This window comes from Onychomys torridus, chromosome 21, assembly GCF_903995425.1.
Source record: "Onychomys torridus chromosome 21, mOncTor1.1, whole genome shotgun sequence".
Lineage (NCBI taxonomy): Eukaryota > Metazoa > Chordata > Mammalia > Rodentia > Cricetidae > Onychomys > Onychomys torridus.
Window position 1 is genome coordinate 5,452,390 of NC_050463.1, and position 26,360 is coordinate 5,478,749.

The following is a 26,360-nucleotide window of genomic DNA, read 5'->3' on the forward strand; positions in this document are numbered from 1 at the left end:
TTCCCAGAAGGTGTGTGCAGAAGCTTTTGGAAGGGAGAGCCAGCTGCAGAATTTCAGTTCTAGGCTCCAGAGTGGCTGCTTCAAACATCTGGCCTGTAGGGCGGTGTGGCGCATGCCTTTAGTCCCAGCACTTGGGAGGCAGAGCCAGGCGGATCTCTGTGAGCAGCGTAGTGAGACCCTGCCTCCTAAAGAAAAGAACCAGCAGGGTGGGGCAGCTGTCTGGAACCAGAGAAAGGACTGCGCAGTCTGCGCAGGGGAGGGGAGGGTGGGGACAGGACAGGGAGGCAGGATGCATGACACAGCAGTGTCTACAAGAGGCACATGCAGCTAGCTCCCCCACAGCTCTGGCCTTGGCAGTCCTGAGACCTTCTTTGGGCATGCGCCGCTGATGCCACCCACGGCAGAGCCGGGTGGAGTGGGCTCACAGTTAGCACAGAAAATGAATAGCTGAGCCATAAATGGGCTTACGGGGAGAAGCACCCGCGGGAGAGCACTAATGTGGGGGCGCTAATCACTTCAGATGCGAGCCTTTATTAGGGCCCTAATGAGAGTCACTTAAGCCGTGCATTAAAAGGGGGACGTGTGGCTGGCAGCGGCAGTCATAATTTTAACCAAGGCGCTTTTAGTATCAAGGAAGGAAAGATGGGGATGCGGTCCTCATCCCCTCTGGAGCCTGCTCTTCCAGCTCAGCCTCCTGCCAGCAGCCAGGGCCTCCAAGCCCTGCTCCCTATGCATCCGTGCACGTATCTGTGAGCATGCACACTCGCACACATGAACACGTGCTCTTGAAGCAGAGACCGACCAGGGGTGTGCTACTGTGGAGGCTGGGGTGCGTGTTTGTGTGGGGTTCTGGGAAGTTCCCCAGACGGAGGCTGTGGGTCAGCTCTGTCGTCACCCTCTGCTTTGCCCACAGCAGAGTTCTGTGACCTTGCTGTGGTAGGGTGATGGCATGCAGGCATGCTCTGAGGGTGCACAGGCCAGTGTGGTAAGCAGCTCTCTAGGGGCTGGGTGTGCCCTGCCTAGGTTGCCTCCTATACTGCCCATTTTGGTTCTGACAAGGGTAAGCCCCAGCCTTCCCTTGGCTTCTGAAGGGATGTTCCCTCCACACTGGGAACTGTGCATTTCACCCCAAGGAGCCCCAAGGCCAGGACCCATGGTGGGATCCTAGGACGTGGTTGAACCTTGACACAGCCATCCCTGCTATGAGGCAAATGGAACATCTTCCTAGGGAAGCGAAGGGGACCCCAGTGGGAACATAGGCTGCTCCCTGTCCTGAGGTCAGTTGTGTCCTGGGGCCTCAACTTTCTCCTCTGTGGGCTACTGAGGTGCTGGGACCTGGAGGCCACTCACAACTGTTATACCTGTGTTGTCTTTTGGTGGTGACCTTGAGTCTTAGCCTTGTTCCTCTGAGCTTCCAGTACCCTCCAGGGAGGAGCTAAATCCCGCGAGCTCGCCATGCCCACCCATATGGTCCTGGGATGCTGCGTCCTGGTGAACAGGGTAGACGCTCCTAAGAGTTTGCTGGAAAGGTGTCTGCTGGGCAGTCACGTAAGTGGCAGCTGCTTCTATCTTCCACAGTGCTGGGAAGTGACATGCTGTGATCCACTCCACTCAGCCTGGGGCTGAGGCACTGGTCTGAGACCTGTCTGAGGTCCCAGCTTAGTGCCCACTCCATAGGATGAGGCCAACAACCCCCTGTTCCCCACACTGATACCCATTCTAACACTGCTCTCCTCTACCCCAGGCTTCTTCCCTGGGAGCTCACAGGGCTGTGATGCTTTCTTGAGGCACAAGATGACACTCATCTCGCCCATCATCCTAAAGAAGTATGGCATCCCCTTCAGCCGGGTATGTACAGGCCCCAGAGAAGGTTCTAGAATGGTGACCAACTGGTCTTGGCAGGTGACCTCTTGTTCTTCTGCAGGGGAAGTGGGGGAGGGCATGGGACAAGTGTGGGTTTGGCAGGGTCTTCGCTGTCTCCAAACCACACAGAGCCCTGTGCCCGAGTGCAGGTCCCTCACTGCCCAGGCCACATCTAGTGTTAGCTGCTTACAGGGTGGCTAGCCACAGAGTGCAGGCGTCTTGCTTAGCAAAGAGTGGCTCAGCGTTCCTGAGCAGGGAGACTGAGTCCATTCAGTGTGCCGCCATAGAGGCTATAAAGGAGGATGTCTGAGGTGGGTGAGCCAGCCCTGTGGCAGCTGTTGGGGGCACAGTTGGCAATGGGCTTCCTACTCCTGCACTGACAAATTTACAGACCTAGGACCTCAGGTTTCTTTGGGCAATATGGTACATATCCCAGCAGGGAAGGCTAGCCCAACTGGGCATGCGTCAGCAGAGGAGTGAGTATAAGCCTGTGTGCTCGGGGACCAGGGAGTTGAGAGGGCCCTCAGGACAGCTGTTTCTGAAGGTCTCTTTGAAGAGCAATTTGTCAGCCTAGAAGTGAGTTCTGTGATGAGACCTCCTCGCTCCATGCTCACACAGAGCATCAGCATGTTGGAAATTGCTCCTGACATTTCAATCAAGGCACCCGCAACATCCGCTGTGTTCTTCCTGCTGGTGCAGCCTGGAGGCTGCTCCCGGCTCTGGCTCTGAGAAGCACAGATCCCATTGTCAGGTGGCAGCGCTTGTAGAAGTGAGAAGTATCTGCAACCAGCTTAGGAATGTTCTCCAGGCTGGTGCTTCATGCAGAGGGAACCCTGTGGACAGAGTGGCTGTCTGGTCCCTTCCCTCGGGGCCAGTGTCTGTCTCGGCAGCTCCATGGATTGCACATATGGTGCCTAGCCCAAGGCAGCTGGCTTTCCTCCAGACTCACAGAGGCTGCTGACACTGAGAGCCATGCTCCCCACACTGCTGTTTTGGGTGTCTGGGGCCTGACCTGCCCTAAAGGCTTGTGGGTAAAGGCTCTTGTCTGGCATCAGAAGGTAGCTGCCCCGTCTTGGGATGGGACCTAAGGACAGAGCAGAGGCGGGAGATGAGCGTCCGCTTGCACGAGAGTTGTTGGTGCTCTCATCAGAATGCCTGTCACCCTTCAGACGAGCGGTTCACACTGCACTTGTGAGTCTGCAGTGGTATTTACTTTTAGAAGGAAAAACTGATCAATAGCCAGCTCATTAATAATTAAGAGTGTGTATTTCTGTAATCTGTCCTGCTGAAGCGTCTCCAGCTTTCTCCCTGACTGGCGCCGGCCCTGGCTCCCATGACTCGGCTGTACAATCATCCATCATCTAAAGCCTGCTAATTTATCCCTGGGCTCTGTTGACGGCAGGGAAGGGGGTCGGGGCTTCGGGACACAGTGGCTGTGACAGGAGCCCGGTTCTGTCGCTTGCTTGAGCAGGACTTTGTCATGGCTGTGGTATCTGCCCATACCTGCATCCTTACTGTTGGCCTCAGCGCGTATGGTCTGCTGCAACGCAGAATGTTACAGCTCCCAACATGTGCGCACCATGGATGCTGGCCAGCGTGGAGAGGACCGGCTGTGAGCAGTACCACCTCCGCTCTCTCCAGACCTTTCTTCCCCTCGCCCACTTAGAGCTCACGATGAAGTGGCTAAGATTCCCCGAGGTGCTGTGGCTGCCAGGACCCAGTGACACTCCTGTGTCATAGTCTACCATCCTTCATTCTGCCATGAGTGGCTGTCACTTGGGCAGGAATTTTAAAACATAACTTAATGTAGCTGACTTCCCTTGATTGGCACAGTTAATTATTTGAAAAGAAAAATATTGGTGCACTCTCCAGGGCAGGCTACGCTCTGGGCCGTGTTGCTTTTGATGGATTTTTTGAGGAGTGCTTGGTGCTGTAAGTCCCCCACTGTAGTGTCCACTCTCTCCCCAGAGTTGCCAAGAGGAATGCAATGACGCGGACTTGGTGGCCTCTGGGGGACACAGCTCAGCCGCCCAGGGTGAGGGCTTGGGGGCGAGGAGTTAGAGTAGTATCATTGTGACTTGGAGTGCTCAGAGAGAAGACACCTGACACCATCTCAATGTGATCCATGTCACAGTGAGCCACTGTGACAGACAGACAGACAGACCGGGTGGGGCCATTCACCCAGGCCATCTGTGGAGGCTCAGAAACCAGTGAATCTCCTGTGTGCTTGAGACGAGAAGCCAGGGTGACCAGGGTCGCAGGATGAGCCAGGCCGAGTGGCAGGGCCTCCCTGGGGCTCTGGAATCTTCCTCCTTTGTTGACACATGTCAAATTCGGAATCCTAGACATCTGTGCTCTTCACACCTTCCTGCCTGCACAGTGGACAGTGAGGACCCAGCAACCTCCAAGAGACTCCCTCTTCCTCCTGGAATCTCAGTTTCCCCATCACAGATGAGGCTCTGTCCCTCTGAGGAGTCTGTCCTCTGTCCCTCCTGCGCTGTGATGCAGCCTTGTCTCAGGGACGGAGGTCTGCAGGTCGGCAGGTGTTCCAGAGTGCTGTCCACACCTGCCTCATGGAGAGCCATATGCATCAGTGATGTCCTGTAGGGCCCCTCCTGTGCACAGGAGGACGCGCTGCTTGCGTATGCTGTGGCCTGGCCTCAGAGAGGGTGGGCGAGGCTGTAGCAGTCAGTGGCCCGGTGCTACACTCTGGTGAATGACGTCTCTTGGGCTGGGTGGGATGGCCAGGCCGTGGTGGCCACAGTGCAGAGTGGGGAACATGGTGCTTGCCCTGCGTTCTTTGGTAGCCAGGACTCAAACCAGGTCTTGTCATGTAGACCAGCCTAGTCTCAAACTAGGTGACCCTCCTTCCTGTCTCAGCCACCAAGGGCTGGAATGACTGACATGGTCCACCGGAGCAGCTTTCCTCTGTGGTTGCCTGTTTGAGGCGGTGTCTCACTGTGTAGATCAGACTAGCCTGGAACTCACGGAGATCTACCTGCCTGAGTGCGGGGTTTAAAGGTGTGCACCACCATGCCCAGCTCTCTCTTGTTAAAAAACTTTATGTATTTTGTGGGAGTGAGTGCTGTAGCATGCATGCTGAGGTCTGAGGATAACCCATAGAAGTCAGGTATGAGTGTGAGACCTGAAGACTGAACCCAGGTTGTCAGGCCTGGCAGGCAGGCAGCAAACACTTTTAGCACTGAGCGTTTCGCCAGCCCTAAACCCACACTCTCTAAGCCTGGCAGGGTCCCACAGGTTCCTGAGCTGGGGGCCACCCTCAAGCCAGCCTCGCCCACTGAGTCCATCACTGTTCTCCGTAGATCACACAGGAAGCTGGGGAGTTCATGATCACTTTCCCCTACGGTTACCACGCGGGCTTCAACCACGGCTTCAACTGCGCAGAGTCCACCAACTTTGCCACTCTACGCTGGATTGACTATGGCAAAGTGGCCACACAGGTAGGTGCAGCGGGTTTGGTGGGTGGGTGGGAACAGCCCTGTACTCACGTGGGTGCAGCCCAGCTGCTGGCAATGTTCAAGGGGCTGGTGTTTGTGGGGTCTTTTTCAAGGAACCCGGTCTTTGGCTTTTTCATTTCCTTCCTTCCTTCCTTCCTTCCTTCCTTCCTTCCTTCCTTCCTCCCTCCCTCCCTCCCTCCCTCCCTCCCTCCCTCCCTCCCTTCCTTCCTTTCTTCCTCCTCCTGCTCCTCCTCCTTTTTGGTTTGGTTTGGTTTTTTTGGAGACAGGGTTTCTCTGTGCAGCCCTAGCTGCCCGGGAACTCACTCTGTAGACCAGGCTGGCCTCGAACTCAGAGATCCACCTGCTCTGCCTCTCATGCTGGGTTAAAGGTGTGCGCCATGACTGCTTGGCTTGGTTTTTCATTTCTTAGTGCTCTGCAGGGACCATTTCTGTGGGCAGTGATGCGCTGGCAATCTGGCCTTTGTTGTTGAGCCAAGTTATTTATTAGTTTGTTTTGGATTTTGAGACATCAAACATGGTCTGGCCTGGTCCTGCCTCACCCTCCCTAGTGGTAGGACCACAGGATGCGCCATGCCCAGGACTGAGCCGTCCGTCATTCAGCTTTTATCTGTGTTGATGCTTTCCTTGTGCACATGTGTGCACATGTACTCCACTGCCTGCCATCTTCCTGTGTGAGGCAGGGTCTCCTGGCCAGGGCTTCGTGGCTGCCCTCTCGGTCTCCCATCTCACTGGCATGCACTCGCACACCCGACCTTATGTGGGTCTGAGGACAAGAAGTTAGGCTCGCAGCTGCTTCGCCCACTGGGCCATTCCCCATCTCCCCATCATCTCCCCTGCTTGCTGGCCTCACTCTGCCTGGTGGGGCAGTGGATCTGAGCTCTGGGCAGGTGCTTGCTAAGAACGTGGCATGGACCTGGTGAGCTGCTCCAGGGTCGCTCTTCAGTCTTCGTGAGACACTAAGTGGGGGGACTGGGACCCGTGTCCTGTTTTGATTGATTGGACGCCTTGAATGGCCAGGGCTGGTGGGGCGGCAGCTGAGATCACCTGCACCTGTGGCAAATTGAGCTGTGATGGCGGGGACTGTGCTTGTGGGACTGCCTCAGCCGCAGTCATAACAGGAACTGCCCAGATAGTGAAAGCAATTCCAGGCTCAGCCGTGTGTTCACAAACAAGCAACATTTGGAGAGAGCTGTCCGCATTGGCGCCATGCTCACATTGTCAGGCAGCGTAGCGTGAAATTAGGGAACAAGTGGCCTGCGGCACCACAGACCAGCCAGGGGCAGGGCAGGGTGGCAGGCACAACACCCTCCCAGGTACACCCAGCTGCCAAGGCAGCCCTCGTGTGTCAGTGCCCACCAGTAAGGAGGACTCTTGGGTCTCATGGTGGGGACTGGGAACCAGGACTACTGCTCCTCAGCCAGTGTGGATAGAGGCTGTGAGGGGTACCAAGCCATGCAAGGCAAGACAGGGTCTGAGTCCCAAGGCACCGGGGAGGCAAGTGCCTGTCTCTCCTGTCTCCGTCCACCGCCACCTCCATCCCAGCTGTTCCCACATGGTGGTCATTCCCGTTCCCCACTCACCAGCTTCCATGCACTTTGTGGCTTGTCCCCGTTCTCCGGGACCTCACCTGCCCTCACACATGCACAGTGGCAGTGGGGAGCTGCAGGCAAGCTGCCTTCCTCCTCTTCTGCCCGGGGCAGAGCAGGTACCACTTTGCATTTTTAATGGCTGGAGGGTGTAGAGGGGAATGCATGGGCCATGGTAGGCACTGGAGCTTCATTGTGTGTCCCAGAGGCACGGGAGCCACCAGCATGGGAGCCACTCCCCTCCTCCCTGTAGTGCCAAGCCCTGAGTCTGCCAGGAAGGCGCTTGCTGGCTGTGTTACTGAGACTTCAACTCTGCCTAGCACTGTGCACATCCCCATGCCTCTCCCTTCATGAGAGGGGCACTGAGGGTCCTAGCCCAGAGACTGGGCAGCGAGCTGTGCCAGCAGCCCTTGAACTCTCCAGTGGAGACAGTGCTCACACTGGAGCTGTAGGCTAGCCTCTGGACAGGAACCAGTCAGTACGGAGGCCACCAAGGTCCCTAGGACAGTGTAGGACTCCTTCGGAAGGGGCGAGGCACGGGAAAAGGACCACTGACATCAAGAAAGTGGGGTGGGGACACCTCTGTCTGCTCCCCTCCAGCCAGCTGAGGCACACCAGAAAGTGTGGCTGTTAAAAAGGTGCTAAGGCAGTGGGGCAGGGGAGGGCAGAGCATGCACACCCCTGCAAGCCATGTGTAGGAGGGGAGCAACCCTCTGGCCCATTGCCCCGTGAAGTTTTCAGCAGGTCACGCTCGGTCACGCAGAAGCCTCATGGTGTGGACTCTGATGGAGACCATCCACACTGGGGAAGTCAAAGGTGGGAAGGTGGAAGTGGGGGTGCCAGGGCTGAGGAGGGGACAGGGCTTCCTGATGGGGTGATGGTGTGTTCTGAGGCTAGGCATGACTGAGGGTCCTGTAGGTCTGTGAATGTTTTAGAGTTGTTCACTGACTCCAGTCTGTGTCCGTGGCTGGACGCAACACTGGTGGCCCTAGGAGATCTCCCAATCAGCCCCAGGTGCTTCTCCAGATCCCTGAGCTCCACCTCTCCTGTGCGGACTGGTGGAGGCCGACTACCACTCCTGTGTGGACGTGGTGGAGGCCTACAGGCTATTCGTGGGCTAAGCACAGCTATGTTCCCCAAGTGAACAATATTCTAGATTGTGCACATGTGAGCTGAGACTTTGTAGAAGGCTCAAGTGTATCCTGAGGACAGGGGAGGAGCCTGGTATTGGAGGATTTGGGGCACAGACCCCAGAGGCCTTGGGTCAGCTGCAGTAATCATGAATCCTTTGCAAAGGCCATCTCACAAGTCATGCTTCCTCTCACCTTTGGCCTTGGCCACTTCTGTCTTGGGACAGGGGAGGTATGATCTCACAAACAGGAATGGCCAAGGCCTCCCCAGAAGACGTCACACGTGCTCAGGGACTACTGTACATCCATCAAATGAGTTCTTCCATGGGACACGTACAACTTTAGTGCTGTGGAGAGGTGACCAGTGTCTGACTTAAAGAGCAGGTTGGCCGGGTGGTGGTGGTGCACGCCTGTAATCCCAGGACTTGGGAGGCAGAGGAAGGCGGATCTCTGTGAGTTCGAGGCCAGCCTAGTCCAGGACAGGCTCCAAAGCTACACAGAGAAATCCTGTCGGGGGGGGGGGGGGTAACAGGTGATCAGCCATGAACCTCAGCTCCTGCTTCTGGGTGGGACAGGGCAGGGCTCCTTATCTAAATTTGGTAGGAACTGGCTCTGTGGAGAGATGGGGTCAGCTGAAAAGCGCATGCCAGCTTCTCTCTGCCTTAGTCTTCTTGTGGCTTTCCTTCATGGTCACAGCAGGGCTGTTGGGCGTGGCCTTGGTCTCGGTGGGCACCTCTGCAGAGCCTCTGCTGCACTGTGTGTGGCGCCAGCTGTTGGCAGTGGGTTTGTTGGTTTGGTTTTGAGGTGAGGGTCAAAAGTCAACCGGATGCTCCACGTGTCATGGGGCAGAGACTCACCTGCCTCACACAAGGCCCTGATTCTGTCCCAGCACCAGAGAGCAGGTGTGGGGCACACCTGCCACCCAGTCCTCGGAGTATGAGGAGTTCAAGGCTGTCTTGGGTTACATAGTGAGTTTGAGGCCAGCCTGGGCTACATGAGAGGCTTATATGAAACCTCACAGGCCTGTGTCGGGTGTAGACCCATCATGGTTTCTTCTCCTGCCTTGGTAGCATCGTCCTTACAGAGAAGTTTCTGAGCTTTGCCTAGTACATGCATGGAGTCCCAGCACCCAGCAAGCTAAGGCAGGAGCTTGGTCACAGCCTGAGCTACAGAGCATGACACTGTCTCAGAAGCAAAAATGAAACAAAGCTGAGAATCCAGAAAGTTTAGCAACCCAGCTGGATCACGTTGCCTTCCACGTGTACAGCAAGGGCCTTGAATGAGCTTAGGGCAGGCTGCCAGTCGCTGGTGGGGCTGGCGTGAGTGCCCCTGAAGTCGCAGGCATTTCCATGTGCTCCCAGTAGGAAGGGCCTATTCTTGGCCCCATGAAGCCAGCACCCTCTATGGGATGTTCACTCTGGGCTGACAGACAAGAACAGAGAGGCCAAGCAACTTTGCCAGTGCTGCACAGCAGGAACCATGTCCAGCGTGCCCTCCAGGTTCTCAGTCTGTTCAACAGACGTGCGTGCGTGCGTGCGTGCGTGGGTGTGTGTGTGTGTGTGTGTGTCGGAGGGTGAGCCTCTGGGGTGCTCCAGGTCAGCGCTCCTCCTTAGAGTTCTCTAGTCCTGGTGACCTGTGCTGGCCTGTGGCCCAGTCTGCCTGCCCACATTGCCAGCCCTGGCAGGCTGGAGCAACCTCTCCACTGCTAGGCCAGGAGCAGGAGATCAAAGGGGTTCTCCAGGGAGGGGACGCCACCCGCACAGCCTTGCATCTCCTCGCCCCTCTCTGGCTGTGGCATCAGCCCTGGCCGCGTACTTCAGGGTAGGGGCTCTTCTCATCAGGGACTTGTCGTGACCCCACCGGATTTAACTGCGATGAGACACGGGATGTGGTCAAGAGCCTGGCTGCAGCTGCCCACTCGGTGCCTTTGTCCCCTCCACAGTCCCTGTGGCCGATGCCAGTCCTCCCGGGAATGCTGGCACGCCTGAGGGAGTAGACATGGGGTTGAGAGGTCTTCTGCAGAGTTGGGGTCATAATCTGGAGGGGGCCTTTTAGTGCCATGTCACCATGCCCTTGTGGTGGACTGTAGCCGCAGTTACTGGGTAGGAAGCATTGAGCTTAATGACCAGGTGAGGACAGACGGCCATGCTCCCTGCTGTCAGTGATGGCATCTTCCATGCTGATGCACGGTTAGCTGCGGCTACCCTGCCTCACTGACCCTTGATTTGTGTCCTGGCCATGTCTCTAAGCACATATGTGCCCAGAAGGCCCCTGGGAGCACCAAGGGTCCTACAGCTGGCCCATGATTGGGAGAGGAAGGATCTGGAAAGGTGGCCTAGCATGTGCTCCCTAGCACTGTACATGGTCTTGGCATCCTCTGTGGGGTATCTTAGCCTTGCACCCTATGTCATAAGCTCCCACAGCCCTCATGGCCACAGTGATCCCAAGTGTCAACTGGGGCCCTGGGTGGGGAGGGGCCTGCTGATGGGCCCCTGAGCCCTGGCAGTGACTCAGTAGGTTGAGTGCATAGTAGATCGAGGATGCAGACCCTGGACACTCCCACATTGCCACCTTGCACCTTAATTTCCCCATGAACAAAATGGGGCTCCAGGAGTGTCCATGTCAAGGGATGTTGGGATGTTCTAGGCTGCCCTGGAGGTTTTTGGCTTATTGTGGTCACACTGAGGTTTGCAGAAGGCAAGAGCTGGAAGGACCCAGTAGAAGGAAGAATCAATAGCCAGCACTCCCTGCTCACTGTCTGTGCCCGGGGGGGCCCCATGCCACCCAGGACAAGTGGCCCCCGTGCCAAGAGGAGGGTGAGGTGAATGTTGTCATGGGTCCAGTGCCATAGGTGGGGCGTTGTGACTCCAGCGTCTGCTCGGGCACAGGCCCCACCAGGCAGCACTGAGCTGGCGCCTAATGATTCTGTGCACAGGTCCCTGTGGCTGCCTAATGAACTGGATGTTGTCCCAGTGCTGGTAATCATGGCAGAAATGGGCCAGGCCACAGCCAGAGCTCTGTGCTTAACCCTTAGTGCGCTGGAGCACCTGCAGAAGTGTCTCCTCACACTCACCGAGTCAGCCTTCCTCTGCTAGGCTACCAGTGCACACCTGGCCTCCCAACACTCAGGAGGCCGAGGCAGCAAGATCGCCCCAAGTTCAAGGCCAGCCTGGGCTATGTTATTTTTTAAAAGGTGTTTCTGACCTAGGAAGCCCTTGTGGCATTGAGAAAGGGTGCATGTAGCCACAGCTAGCTGACGTGGTGCCGTGGTTCGGCAAAGTCCACCCTTATGGACTGACAAACCAGGCCTGAGCCAAGCACCAGAGGCTCAGTCTCCATCAGATCAGCAGGGGTGGGCAGTGTAGCCTCTGCCTGGAGGCCCAGGGAAAGTGGGGGTGGTGGGCCTCGTGGCATCGTTTCTTGCTTGAGAAGTTTGGGTTTGTCCTGAGTTTGGAGGCCATGTTGGAAATCTCAGCAGGGACAGGATGCCTGTGGGCAGGGATCCCGTAAGGTTGTGTTGTCTGCGCAGAGGGGATGCAGTACACACCTCGGTGGGAGGGTAGGGACAGTCACACCAGAACATACCCAGCTACACGTGACCATAGTGATCAGCTGGAGACAGTTTTGCTGTCCCCCTCAGGACTCATGCTTTCTAGGGATGCTACCCCTCACCCCCAGCAGGAGCCAGCCACCCGGCAGCAGGCTCAGTGTTCCGCCCTGGTTCCTGTACCATGACTGAGAGTTGTCGCTGCCACACTGGCAAGCAGGAGGGTCCCTGCAGTAACATGCTATTCGGGTTGGTGGTTTTATTGAGCCGCATTTTAATCCTCTCTCCAGCCACTGCCTTCCCTGGCTCACTGTTGTACATGAGTGAGTTCTAATGTAACCCAGCCTCTCAGAACAAAACGGCCTCCAACCAGAGTTCAGAGTCAATAGAGGATCCTGGGGGCCCAGGTGGTCTCGCTGTTATACACCCAGCCCAGCTTTGGCAATGGGAATAGAGTGAGGATGTGGAAACCCTGAGGGCGCAGCAGAACCTCCATGCCTGACACAGCCCAGAAGGAGCTGGAAGCCACGGGCTTAGAAGCCCTCGGTGGGGCAGGAGTAAGTGTGTGTGCACCCCCCTACAGACGAGACACTTTCACACTCCTCAGGTGCTGGAGATGCCTGGCAGGCAGATACAGTCCCTTCACAGGGCTGATCCTAGGGAACAAGACTCACCTAAGTTCAGAGCCCTGGTCCAGCCACGAGGGGAAGTGTGGGCCCTAAGCTGATTATGCCCTGTGTTTGCCAGCCACACCCCAGTGTGTCACTGCCGTGACTCGGATAGCCTAGGAAGACAAGTCTCCTTAGTGTCTCTGATGATGTCACTGGCCACAGGGACCTGTGAGGTGGGCAGAGGGTCTCTACCAGAACCTGTGTGGGGAAGCGGACAGTGTGAAAAACAAGGACACTATTTACAAACAGTGTAAAGCGGCGGTGACGAGGGCAGGAGCAGGCTGTATGCTTTGAGGAGTACCAGTCCCCAGGAGTGAGGGCCACCTGGGGAAGCAAGGTGCCACTGTCAACACAGGTGGGGGCTCCTGGGCAGCAGCATTTTGAAGGTATTTGTGTTGCGTGTGGGCATAGTAAGCTCTGGACCATCACACAGGCCCGAAAGGTACCAGATGTCATCCTAGGCTGGGTAGTGGCCCTGTGACTGCAGTAGGGTGCAGAGTGGTGGCTGTGGGGTGCCATTTGTTCACAAAGACGAGACTGGCGCGGGAGGGGGGGAGTGCGGGGGTGCGGGGTCTCAGGTCTCCTTGGAGTCTGCATGCAGAATTGGAGGCTGGTCCAGGTTGGCTTTGCAAGCTTGACTCCAGGTTTGCTTGGTGTCCACCTCCCGAGAAGCACATGGCAGGGCATTCCTCTGGTGTACACAGCCACCTCTGTGCCTGGAGACCCCTTGGGCCAGTCTGTGTTCACTTTCTACACTGCACATTCCAGTTCTTCTTTGCCTGTGAGTTCTGCTGAGCCTCTTGGGCACCCAGCTAGACTACTGTGGCTCACAGTCCTTGATAGGCTGCCAAGTAAGGTAGGCAGGAGAGCAGGCCTGGGAAGCACGGGTCAGAGCTCCATGCCTCAGATGTGTTGTCCTTCACAAAAGCCCCGCCTTTGTCTGGAGTGGCCACTTCCTGTTGGCCAGTTAGGGAGGCTCCTAGAGGAACCATCTCAGAGTGGAGCTGAGAACAGCAGTGTGGGCAGCTGGGACTACTTCCAGGTGATGATAGAGAAGGACAAGAGGCAGAAGTGGGGGTCCCAGGACCTGGGGGACAGCTATCCCCCTCTTTCACGGCCCCAGCAGCAGGAGTTCCAAAAGGAATTTCTGTGCTGTCCCCAGGGCTGGCATGAGGCACCAAGGTATCCACACTTAGAGGACAGTGGGCTTGCGGTCAGCTTTGGGGTCCTGGAGAGTGAGAGGTCGTTCCTTCCATGCTTCCCTGCCCTAGACCCAAGCAAGGAGATGGCATGCAGGGTGAGGCTTGGTTGCGGTCGTTTTGGACATTGCCTCTGCCCTGAGACCTGCACTGTTATGGGCATCCTGAGGCAACTAGACGGGCCTCTGGTTACCCACCTGGGACTCCACCTGTACTCCTAACACCCACGTCACGTCCTCAGCAGGCACTGAGAGCCCCTGTACTCACTTGGGGGCAGACGCAGTCACCCCAGCAGCACGCCGTGTCGCACGGCCCTGAGCAGCAGCAGCCATGCCGTTCACTCACTCCCTGGACCATAGTGGCCCGGGAGACATTGGGCTGTCTGATGTGTTGATCATTCCAGGCATGACAGCGTGGGCAGGAGAACACTGGGGAACACTGATGGTAACCTGAGCCCTGTCATAACTCCCCAGCTTGTCATGCATGAGGGACAGCTGTCTCAGCTGAACCTCAGCTTAGGCCGTTTCTACAGGTCTGTGACAGGACTCCTGCTCAGGACTCCAGTGCAACCTCAAGAGGGGCACAAGGGGAGTCTTTGCTCCGTCATCCCCACACCCCATTCTGAGGCAGATTCAGCAGGCAGCTCGTCCAGGTCAGTGGCTGGGGAATGTCCCTGGCCTCCCCATTCCCAGCCCTCATCAGGGAGGTCACCAGAGCAGAAAGCCACTGGCCCAGCCAAGCGGCAGGGTAATCTGGCTGCTTTCTCATGCTCGGCGTGGAGCCCAGTGGCTGGGGTGTGGCTCCAGTCCGGGTCGTGGCCACCATCGCAGACACTCGTGCTGCTGCTGTCCAGAGCCATGGGAGATGAAGGCTCTAAGACTTGGCCCTGGCTCTGTGAGGGCCTGATGTGTGTCTGCTGGGATGTGTCCCTTAGCCACTTGCAAGACTGTCCTGTCGGAAGGTGTGGCATGCAGCGATGTGTGAGTGAGGGGCTGCCCAGGCGATGTGCCTGTGCCTCAGGTTCCAGAAGGTTCTTAGCAAACTTTACTGAGCAGGCTTCTGGGAGGCAGCTGTTGTTTTCAGCTGAGTGTGATGTCAACCAAGACTCGGTGTCGGAGCTCTGGTTACCAAGGTACAGAGTGCAGAAGCTGAGTCTGGGCCCGCAGGTAGTGTCAGGTGTCATCAGAGAGCTTGCTTATCCCCAGCAGGTGTAGTGCCCCCTCGTCCCATCACTGGCTGGGCTCACCGGGAAGATCTGTGGCAGTATGGTGCCCAGGTGACGGCTGCCCACCAAGGGGAGAGCCTGAAGCGCACTGGTGGGTGAGCCTTAAGGTCACTTCTGTCTCTAGGAGATGATGGAGTCCTAGGCCCCACCTTGCTCTGGAGTGGGTTAGGTGTAGATGTAACCATCTTGTTGAATAAGAAACACAGAGCCAATTGCAGAGTTAAAAGCCAAGAGGTCAGAGCACTAGCTGAGAGCTGAAAACCTTCACTGCTCCTCTGTCTTGCCTCTCCGCAAGAGCCCACACCGCTTCCCTTCTTCATGGCTCAGGATGACTTTACTCTGTACCTCACTGGGTGACACCCAGGCCTGAGCGGTCTCCAGCCTGTCAGGGCCAGTCAGACCCTCTGCACAGAGGGACCTCTCTGTCCGTCAGGAGAGAGTGACTCTTCTGTGGACAGCCGTCTGCATCTCCTGTGCTGATGTGCTAAAATACCAGGGCCAGATGCAGAGCCCTGGGCAGCCGCTTGGAATTCGGCGTGGGCCCTCCCTGTGGCTCAGCCTCAGGCCACCCTCCCCCCTCCCCCAGGTGACTGTCTTCCATCCTCCGGGTCTCTATGCTTCCACTCCCAGACCCAGCTCCTCTCCTTCATATTTGCTTTTGGGCCCACACTCCTTGCCTGATCTGCAGAGCCCACATGGGCTATGTGAAGGCCACTGTTCCTGCAAGGCCAGCCTGTTCTGGCCATGGAACCCATGCTGGCTGTGGCAGTGTCTGTGGACCCCGTGGGAGCACTCAGGTGCTTTTGCTAATTACTGATCGCAAGCAATGGCTGGGCCACTTGGCACTGATCCCTTAATCTGCAGTTGATGGGGGCTTGGGGAGACCAGGCCCAGGAATGTGCAACCTGGGCACTATCAGCGGCCGCCACTGACCAGCCCAGTCCCTGCATAGCCACTATCCTGCACATGCCTATTAAGAAAGTCGAGTTTGCTGGGAATCACTCAGCCATAAATACTCCATCTCGCTCAGCATGCTGGGCCCAGACAGATCCAAGCCCCCTACTCCTCACCGCCAAGCAATGGGGTGGGAGCTGCAGGACATTTCCTCATGTACCAGGCCCAGCCTTGCCATGTTCAGCAGGATGGGGACACTGGGAAGGGCTTGTCATGCTCACCTCTGTTTCCCCAGATGACCATAGCTGTTGTGGAATGGGGTCAGAAAGCACCCTAACTGCAACATCACAGCCCAGAGTCCCCTCAGGAAAAGCCAGGAGTATCAGCTCCCCTGCCAAGTGCTCTGCTCTGGCCCAGCTTGTTGTGGAGAGGCTTATATCCTCTAAGCTGGGTGAGGAGACTGGACCAAAAGTGTTCAGCCTGGGGAGTGAGCACAAGGCCTTGACTGCTCCCTGTCACTGTCTGGATCTGCCAGTCCTTGCTCTGGATCTGTTCAATCCTGTCTAGCGTCTTCTGGGCCAGTTAGGATGGCACCCAGACTGCCTGATCCTGGGTGGTTGATCTGTAAGACCATGTTGCCCTCTGGAAAGGGTCTGTGTCCACCTTTCTCTTTGCTTCTTGCTGGGCAAGACTGGGCATCCACTCACTGATGGGCATTCCCTCGGGGGGGTTCCTTGGTCTGGCCTGCGTGTGGTGAGGGCCACGAAGGTGCTGGGCTAGCAGTCCATCCTCGTACCAAGTTGTCTGCAGTATGGGAGCCAGGTGCCTTGCATGAGACTCAGTGCCTGTGTATGTGTCCCCACAGTGCACATGTCGCAAGGACATGGTCAAGATCTCCATGGATGTGTTTGTGCGCATCCTGCAGCCCGAACGCTATGAGCAGTGGAAGCAGGGCCGTGACCTCACTGTGCTGGACCACACTCGGCCCACAGCCCTGAGCAGCCCTGAGCTGAGCTCCTGGAGCGCCTCCCGTGCCTCCCTGAAGGCCAAGCTCTTGCGCAGGTGAGTGGCCACCTCCCGGCGCCCTCCCCATTCCTCCTCACCCTCTTCTCTTTCTTTTTCTCTGTCTCTCATTTCCACTTTTATAACAGGAGGTGTCTGGGCATCCAAATGAACAGCTCACTGCTGCTTCCCCTGCTGACATAATCTTGGTACCCTTGCAGCTCTGGGAGCTGGCAGGTCCCCTGCAAGCATTCATGTGGCCAAAAGCCCATACCGGATGCCCTGCTCCTAAGGATTACTGTTTGTCCCCGCCCCCGCCCCCTCTTACAGTAGTGTGGCCACCCGTGGTCACTTCTGACTGGGGACCTGGGCAGGGCTGCCACAGCCTTGAGCGCTGGCCTGTAGCGTCTGCAGTACAGGTAGCAGGCCTAGGGAGTACCTGGCTCCACTGTCTAAGAGGGGGGCCTGCGTGGCTGGGCCCGCTCCCTCCCTCCAGGGTGTCCTCTTACTCCTTGCCCCCGGCAGCGCTTTAGGGGTATGAGCTTCTGATAGGCCAAGGACAGCCCTTAGCGCTGAAGTAGGGCCACAGCGGTGGGACTGCATGGAACCAGCTATGTGCCTGTGAAGGGCCGGGGGGGGGGGGGGGGGGGGGGCCAAGAACTCTGCACCCTGCAGGCCAGTCTATGGCTGCCACCCAGGAGCCACCACCGTTGACAAGACCTTACATAGGAACACAACTGCCACCTTGGCCTGCAGACACTGCCGTTAGGATCCCGGTGGCTTCCAAGTGCTACAGAATCCGTGGCATCTTCTGGAACCAGGTGCAGCCTGTATGGGCTGTGATGTGGGTAACTTGCCACCTTCCATTCCTGGCGAGTTCGAGGTCGTGGGGTACTGCTCTGCGGACAGGCCTTGGCAGCTGTCTGGGGCAGTCACCTGTGGTCTGAAGCCTCCCCTCCCCTCTTCGACATCTCCGTGTGTGCTGCAGTCTTACCCACCCACTTCCTGCTCTGTGTCCTCCTCTCTTGGAGAGCACTTTGTGGTTCTAGAACATTCTGTAGCAGATTCTGGCAGCCCCTAGCAGTCAGGTGACAGCCTGTGGTGGGGCCTGAGTACACCTACAGAATTTTGGGATGATTTTATGATGGTTGGTTTTCAGTGTTTGGGCTTATGGGTCAGCTAAACAGACACCATTCCAGAACCACAGTAACACCAGGGCCATCCAGAGATGGGACCTGTGGCCAGAGGAAGTGGCCCATGGCACCTCCCACCCTCTCGCCTCCAGCCACCCTCTCACGGGCTTCCTCCCCAAGCAGCATCCCATCCTATCTCTCCGGAGGCCGTGCTAATGCGGCAGTGGTTGGATAGCAAATGAAGCCCGCTCCCAAGGACATGATCTCCTTTAAAGCTGTTAAGATGTTCAAGGCCAGAGCTGTTGGTTTCTTCTGAAGCCCCAGGTCTCTGTGGGAGACCACCTCCACGGTCCATGGCATGTGTGTTGAGATCGCGGTGAGCTCGTGCCAGCTTCTCCCAGCTGTGCCTCGTCCCCATGCTTGACTCCCCTGGGGAAACTGAAGCACGTCAGGTCTCCCTGACACACGAGGGCCTGGGGCTACTGTTGTCGGGAGTACTGAGAGCACCCCTGACCTCTCTGCCCTCTGTGCGGTGCCCTGTCGCAACCCTAGACATGAGACACTCCCGACTAGTAGGCCCCTTGCTGGGAGTGCTACTAGACCAGCAGTGGTATGCTTAGCCCTCTCACTACATCAGGGTCGCCCTTCTGTGCCCCTCTACGTTTGCCCAGAGCTCCCTCAGCACAGGCCTCAGCTCCCATTCCCAGTCTCCTGTCTCCTGCAACAGTTTAACAGGTGAGCTGACTCTTGCGGGTGACCACCAAGAGACAATGCCACAGTCCTCAGCCAACCTAGCCTGCTGTGTACGTGTTGGGGTCAGGAGGTGTTGGTGCTTCTCATGTGACACCCCAGCCTACTGACCTGAACACCAGAGTCGGCCCATGCCTCAAGGCATCTGCTGGTCCAGAACCACTCACAGCCAGGGCTTCATGAATGTCTCCTGAACCCCAGAATGTACCTCAGTTTTCCAGGGGTTATTTTAAACTCATAGATCTGCCTTAGTGGCCGGAATGGAGCAAATTAAGGGCAGCTAGAGTCTTCAGGCAGTCTAGCTGCTTTGTGGGCACAAGTCACCATGTATCTGCCGCTGTCACCTTTATTGAATGTGCCATGCCTCTCAGCGAAGTCTGTAGGCTTCCTCGACACACCCGTCACTCAAGTCCCAGGACACCTGCTTTCTCTCAGAAGAATTTCTGTCATTCACATACCAACACTTGACTTCTAAGAAATTCAGCCATGTGCTGATCCCCTGAGGTGTGCCTGAGCGGGCAGCAGGAGGTCTTCTAGAGCACACTGGACTGGGCCAGAACTCTGAGGACCCCAGGCTGGAGCCTTGTTTGCCTTGCATAGGCCAGTGGGAGCCCTGGTGTGGAGGAGTCCTAGCCTCTCCTTCCTGAGCCCCCATAGCCAGGCCTACTCCCTGGGCACGCCACTCATCTTATAGCACAGGACTGGCATCTTGAGTACAGGTCCCATCTAGTGGCTCTGATCATAACCATGGTCTCCATGAAGCCTCCCACCTCTGCCTCCATCTGCCTCGTCAGCAAGCCCTCACACACCCTCCAGTGGTCCCCTAATGCCAGCTCAGAACAAGGGCAGGGGCTAGGATGGGACCCACACGGCCTTCAAGGAGATTCCAAAGCCACCACAGCTGGCCCAGGATGCTGCGGGGGAGAGCACCAGGCGGGAGCACCAGGCAGCGGCGGCAGGAAGGTGCTGAAAGCCAAGCAGAGGTAGAGGAAGGAGTCCAGCCTCCAGTGAGCTCTCAGAAGCAAAGACACATGCAGCAGTGGCTGTGTGCAGCCTGGTCCTGGGGAGGGCGATGGTCACCCGCGATGTAGAACACACCCGTGGACCCTCACCTGGCCTCAGCAGGCAGGGCCCCCAGCCTGACCGCCTGCTAGACTCAGCAAGGACAGCTGCTTCAGACCTGCAGCACCACCGTGCACTTCCTTTCTGAGGACGCTGCTGCAGGGTCACCACCGTGGAGCCAGTGACGAGCTACTTAGGAGTTCATAGAGGGGCAGAGCATCTGGAGATACCAAGAAGTATTAGTCATCAAATAGAAGAGGGGTTGAAGCAGACCCCAAGAGTCAGCACTGCCCCAGCTCAGGGTCACACGGATGTTAACGAACACGGGCTGTTGCAGGAGGGTGGCCATGTCTGTGTGTATTAGGCCTGGTAGGGGCAGGTGGCAGTGGAAAAGATCGAGGTCGGGCTTTGTCTCTGGGAGGGTGTCAGTGTGGGGTGTGACGGTTGGCACAAGACTGGGTCCCAGCTTGTCATACTACAGCATGGCTATTCTTTGGCATACAGTGGCTCTCCCTGCTCTGGATGAGTGCAGCATACACACCCGAGTCCTGAGTCCCTTATTTTCTGGTGTGGGGCACAGGTGGGCTAAGGTCCCGTTTCCTGGAGCCTTGAGCACTGTGACTGGGAACCAGGCAGGCTGCTGTGCTCAGTTGTAAATAATGTGGTGTGAGACCTTGAGTGTCCCAGTCAGCTGTGCAGGGCTGGGCCACCCTGGGGTGGCTTCCAGGATCAGCTCACAGTGGGGTCAGGACAGTGACTGAATCAGGGCCACTCAGGAAGCTGTGGCCCAGTGAGTTGGTGGCAGGCTGTGATTGCTATCTGGAGCTGGGAACCACCAGGAGCAGCCCTAGACCCTGGGGGCACCAGTTAGGGTCTGAGCCACCATGCTTCCTCCCCGACTCGGTGTTTCCAAGTCACCCCTTTGCTGGGGCTGCCCACCCAGAGCAGAAGGGGTGGAGTCTCCCCAATCTCCCTTCTCTCTCCCCTGTCAGTGCTTCCTGCCCCTCACTCCTGCCTGTCCCCCAGCCTGTCCTTCCGCAGCCACCGTATATGTATATATACACGCACACCTCACCTCTGCCTGTACCCTACTCGGAATGCCACCTGCTTGCCTGCTGGTCATCTCTGTGGGGCTTGCACATTCATTGAGGGGTCCTGCCCTGGTCAGGGGTGTTTCAGGAGTGAGGGAAAGGAGGGCAGGCCGTGGTCAGAACCTTAGAGGCCACCACCCAGAGCTGGGCATTCCCAGCTCTCTGGGCCACTGAGGGGCTGTGATGGGTAAGGGCTACTGGGCTAGGGACCTGAGGGACACAGATCTGCAGGAAGCCCTTCACCCTTGTCAGTCAAAGCAGCTTTAGGTGCTGGTGGGGGAGGTCCTGCCTCTGCCCCTATTGCACATGCTCCCCCACCCCCTCATGCAGTGGAGCTGGTTTGTGGCACCAGGGGCCATCCCTGCTGTCACTAGGGGCACGTCCCTGTGCTCAGGCTGGGCATGGGCCCTAAGAGCCCCATGTGAAGGGCTGTAGAGAGGTCCCCAGAGCCAGAGGAAACCCCTGAAATTTACGTTCTAGACAAATTAGTGTGAAGGAGAACAGACCCTGGAGAAAGGCTGAGGAGGAGAGGAGGCCGAGTCTAGAGAGGAGGCGGGAGCCAACCAGGAGGCCAGGGCCGGCGTAAGTGACCTCCCTCGTGTCCACAGCGTCCTGCCCATCCCGTGCCACCATCACCTGCTTCACCCCAGCCCTGCTCCTCCCTGGCCCTCCTCCCTGCCCACCCCGAACTACCTCAGTGTCCTCCGTTTCCCCTCCTGCCTGACCAGTGCCCTCCTCCAGGTCACACCGGAGACGGAGCCAGCCCAAGAAGTCCAAGCCTGAAGACTCCAAGTCTCCTGGGGAGGCGGCGGCTGGGGTGGCTGTTCTGGACGAGGCTGGGGGCTGTTCCCGGGAGGAGGCCACTCCTGAGGACGAGGATGAGGATGAGGAACTGCCGCCTTCACAGAGCCACGAGGCCGGGGCATGCATGGAAGGTCAGTGCCTGCAGCATGGGGTTTGGGTCCCTTGGGTCCTGCTTTGCTATCTTGCTCCTGCTGGCCTGGACGCACCATGGCCCAGGGTGGCAGTGGTGCTGTGCACATGGGGACCTTGAGCTGCATGCAGTCTGGCAATGAGTGTCCCGGCCCTCCTACCTGCACTGTGTGCCTCATTCCTGCCGCTGGCTTCCACTCAATTGCAGCCTTGCCCTGAGATAGGGAAGGGCTTCCCTCTGTAGCCTTTCTGGCAGGGGTGAGAGGCCAGGGACCGGTGTATGTCAACACAGCGTCTCAGATTCCCACTGGCTGCTGGGGAGAGTTACAGAGACTTGTCCACAGCACACCATGACACGGTCTTCCAGCCCAGAAAGGCCAAACAAGGGAAATCAGGGTGGTCACAATGTAATGTGACCACAAACTGATCCCTGGGGCTGCGGGCAGAGACTCAGGAGCTGCAGGCACGAGCAAGGGCACTGGTGGCCCGCAGCTCCCACCCAGACAATAAGAACCAGTCAGAACCGGCTATACTGCGAAATTCAAGCTGACAGGAAGAAACTGATGGCCACAGATCCAGGGGCTCCAAGCTGGATGCCTGATCATGGTTGGGTGAGGTGGTGAGGTGCCTGCTGGCATGCACAAGGCCTGCCTGCGCTCTGCCCTGCACTGAGAGTGATGCCAATAGCTAGCTACTGCAGAAGCGGGAGCCGCCAGGAGGCTGCAGGTGTGGGGGCGCTGTGACATTCCCGTGTCCTTCTGGATCGTCTGTCATTGTCATGGTCACATGTGGATCCTCAGGAGCTGAGGGCTGGAGTGATGCCAATAGCCACAAATACACACAGAAGCCACAAGTCGTAGGCAGTGTGCTGAGGGTCTAGCCTGGGCTCTCTGATCCCACCTTCCACTGCATATGAGCCCCTGTAGCCATACAACTGGTTATGGGACCTTGGTATCTTAAAGTATGTGTCTATTCCCTGTGGATCTGGTATCAGGTGTGTCGTCCCCCCCCATTCCTGAGTATAATGTGAGGGAGAGGGTGGTCCCCTTGACTCACCCAGCAGAGTGGCATCCCCATCTCTTTGCTTCTCATCCTGCTTCCTCCGAGGATCCTGTGGTGATCCCAGAATCCTTGGCTTCATCCTCTCCAAAGAGTCCCTTCAGCTATGGGAGGTGACATGGCCCCAGCCCAGGGCAGGGTGTGGCTGTCTTGGGGGCTTCCACTACCACCGACTTAAGGATTCTCCTTGACCTTAAGTCACTGTAAAGTAGAAGTAGTGTCTGTCCTGTGGTAGGCAACATTTTACTGTGGAATGTGTGGATGACGGTCAGCATGTCCGACTGGCATCTGAAGCCTTGCTCCTCAGAGAGCAGAAAGGGGAAGCGCTAGGCAGGAGGTGGATGGAGCAGATGGAGGTGACTGGGTCTCATCCATGGCACCCCAGTAGTCAGTGGGGTGGCCACAAGAGACACACCAGACCATGGCCATGTAGCTCAGCCTGCCATTCCCGTAGCCCTCCATCTGGGGTGGGCTGCCTCTACTGTGGTGAGCGGGCACTTCTTTGTGTGTGTGTGTGTGTGTGTGTGTGTGTGTGTGTTTGTTTGTTTGTTTGTTTGTTTGTTTGTTTGTTTTTTGAGACAGGGTTTCTCTGTGTAGCTTTGCACCATTTTCCTGGAACTCATTCTATAGCCCAGGCTGGCCTCGAACTCGCAGAGATCCTCCTGGCTCTGCCTCCCGAATGCTGGGATTAAAGGCGTGCACCACCACCGCCTGGCCATGAGCAGCAGTTCTTACCTGGCATCTGCCAAGGCATTCCAGCAGAGACTGGGGCCACCAAGGATGGTGACAGGCAGGCAGGTGTGGCATGTCTCCTGCTGGACAGGGACTCACATGGCACCTAGGATGTCCTCTCTGATAGGTGTCAAGAAAGAGGGTGCCAGGGCTTCCCAAGAGTCCCTCAGCCAGAGCTCTGTGCATCATGGGCACCCGCTGTCACCTTGCAAGGTCACACTCGCCCATCAGTTCCAAGTTCTGAAGATGGGGCACGCATGTGGGCCTCTGGGCCATGTCCCCTCGTGTGAGGGATCAAAGGTCCACAGACTGTGACTGACATTTGGTCAGAGTATAAGATCCAGGAGTGGCTGAGCCCAAGGCTGGGAGGAATGCCAGCCCCATGCCATTCTATCACCAGGGAAGCCTGCCCCATGCCCTGTGAAGACACCAGACTACCCTCAGCACCAAATTATCTATGTCTTTTGGTGACTTCTCAGAAGTATTCTGGAACATGATGTGTCCCTGGAGGGATCTTTATGTGCAGAGCGGGGACCCCAGGCTGTTGGCAGGGCAGGGTGGCCTAAGTGGGTGACAGCTCATGTCCCCATATCCACACTATGTGATGAGAGAGTGTAGCAAGGGTCTTATGAATGGTCAGGAGGTCATCTCCCTGCCCCGGTCCATCAGGGACACAGGCAGAGTTGAATTAAATGCTCTTTGTGCACCTGCTGTTCTGTCTCCTGTTGGGACAGCCACACCCCACCTCTCCCCTGGCTGTCACCGGAGCGACTGGAAATGGCCACAGTGGCTATGGCACAGCAGGGCCTCTGCTGCTCAGAGGGCTGTGGTTAGGTGTGCCAGAGGGAGCCAGACTAACCTTCAGGACAGGGTGCTGGGCACTGTCCTCATGTCCCACAGCCTGTCTGGGGGGCGGGTGGATGATGGACTTCCCCAGCAGCACAGCTGGACCTGATTCCATGACGGGTCAGAGCTGGCACAGTGGCCCTCCACATGGCCATGACAGGCCAATTCTGGCTCAGCCAAGCCAGGAGGCAGAACCACTTGTGCCCTCCAGGTGTGTCCAGCCTCAGGAGCTAGAGCAGAGCCCACACCTGTAGATGTGTGGTCTACCTCAGCCTCCTACAGCCTGTGACCCTGAGCCAGACAGGCTGACAAACTCAGGCACATTGGGGCACCTGGCCATAGCTCCTGGTCACTCCTGAAGGACTGTCCACCAGGCTTCCCACCCCAACACTCCAGTGGGACCAGGCTGGGACCCTCAGTCCATCTCTCCTTGACTCCCAAGGCAGGTGTGTTCCCACTGATGTGGCCATTATGGGTCTGTGGTAAGGCAGTGAGCTTTGAGGAACCCCTTCTTGGGCTTCTCCTGCTAAGGGCTCCAGGCTGTCTCATGGCCACACCAAGCCTGGAGATGGCGAGTCATCCCCAGCTATTGTTGGTCATAAGAAAACCAGGGCAGGACCCTGTGGTCCAGGATCAGGGGCTGTGAAAGGGCCGTGTTCACCGTGGTCACTCCATAGCAGCTTCCGTGGTCACAGGAGCAGATTCCTGAGGCCATACTCAGCCTCCTTCCCTGGGTCCAAGAACCCCAACACATCCTGTAGGGGTTCATCCTGGTCCTTGGTGACCACAACAGCTCCAGTATAGGAGTGAGTGGGGTCTTGTCCTGGGGCTGGGGGACACCCTACCTGTTTGCACTCATGTCCCACTGCAGATTGGGGCTAAGTATCTTAGGGAGTGGTGGTGCCATCCTTCGAATGCACTGGAGACCCAGCAAAGTACAAGCTGTCACCCGGGCTAGTGAGCCTTGTCCTTGGAAGCTGTGAGGGCATGACACACAAAGGTGGCCTGCTCCAGATGCCTGACTCCAGTGTGCTTCCTTCCCATCCTCTCCCATCAGCAGCCTGGCTGGATGGGGCAGATGCCAGGTTCCAAGCCAAGGGTACAGCTGTTACCCACAAGCCACTCAGCCCAGGGCTCCTAAAACACAGGTGGCACCCAGGCCACTCACAGCAGGATGTAGCCCCATAATACCCTTAGGTGACATCTTCACCCTTGGATATCATGGTACAAGTGACCAGGCCTGATCATCCCGTCCCTGGTTAAGTGATGTGCTGTACAGCCACTGTGGCACCAAACTAAAGTACCACCAAAGACACGTCCCTTCGGCCCCTCTTCTCCATGTCCCTGTCAGAAATTGTCTCCAACACTCATCCCAGAGGCCACCACACGGGAGGTCCTCAGGCCCATTTGCTGCTGGGCCCCTCTCTGGTAGCTGTGTGGTATGCTCTCTGCATTGACTCTGGAAGTCTGCTCCTCCCCATACCTGCGCTGGCCTGAGGGAACCCACAGCTTGGCACAGCTGAGTGTCTTCACAACCACTTCCTGAGAGCCCAGCTCCCCTCCCAGACCTATTCCAAAAGGCTCCTTCTTTCTTCCTTCTTTTCTTTTCTTTCTTTTTTTTTTAAGATTTATTTATTTATTATGTACACAGAAGAGGGCGCCAGATCTCATTACAGATGGTTGTGAGCCACCATGTGGGTGCTGGGAATTGAACTCAGGACCTCTGGAAGAGCAGTCAGTGCTCTTAACCTCTGAGCCATCTCTCCAGCACCTTCCTTCCTGTCTGTCTGTCTTTCCTTTTTCCTTCCTTCCTTCCTTTTTCTTTCTGTCTTTTTGTTTGTTTGTTTGTTTTTGTTTTTTGAGACAGGGTTTCTCTGTGTAGCTTTGCGCCTTTTCCTGGATCTCACTCTGTAGCCCAGGCTGGCCTCGAACTCACAGAGATCTGCCTGGCTCTACCTCCTGAGTGCTGGGATTAAAGGCGTGCGCCACCACCGCCCGGCTTTAATTTTTTTTTTTTTCTGTCTTTTTTTTTAAGACAGGATATTATGAGCCCAGGCTAGCCAGCCCTTATACACCTCCCCCACACCCTGAATGCTGGTATGGCAGGTTGGAGCACTACATTAGCTCAGGATTGTCTTTGTTTCTTTGTTTGTTTTGT

The 26,360-nt window shown here is 57.0% G+C and overlaps 1 protein-coding gene across 7 annotated transcripts in view; it reads left to right on the top strand.

Annotated features, from left to right (window-relative positions):
* Kdm4b (lysine demethylase 4B) overlaps window positions 1-26,360 on the top strand; it is a 91,331-nt gene that overhangs the window by 52,218 nt on the left and 12,753 nt on the right. For 5 of the 7 annotated variants that reach the window (XM_036171412.1, XM_036171411.1, XM_036171413.1 and 2 more), the window contains 5 exons: window positions 1,745-1,848; window positions 5,187-5,324; window positions 16,460-16,656; window positions 21,113-21,214; window positions 21,374-21,567. In XM_036171412.1, coding sequence (XP_036027305.1) covers window positions 1,745-1,848; window positions 5,187-5,324; window positions 16,460-16,656; window positions 21,113-21,214; window positions 21,374-21,567 — 735 coding nt within the window. The remainder of the gene's footprint in view (window positions 1-1,744; window positions 1,849-5,186; window positions 5,325-16,459; window positions 16,657-21,112; window positions 21,215-21,373; window positions 21,568-26,360) is intronic. The other 2 variants (XM_036171415.1, XM_036171417.1) reach the window with 1 other exon arrangement.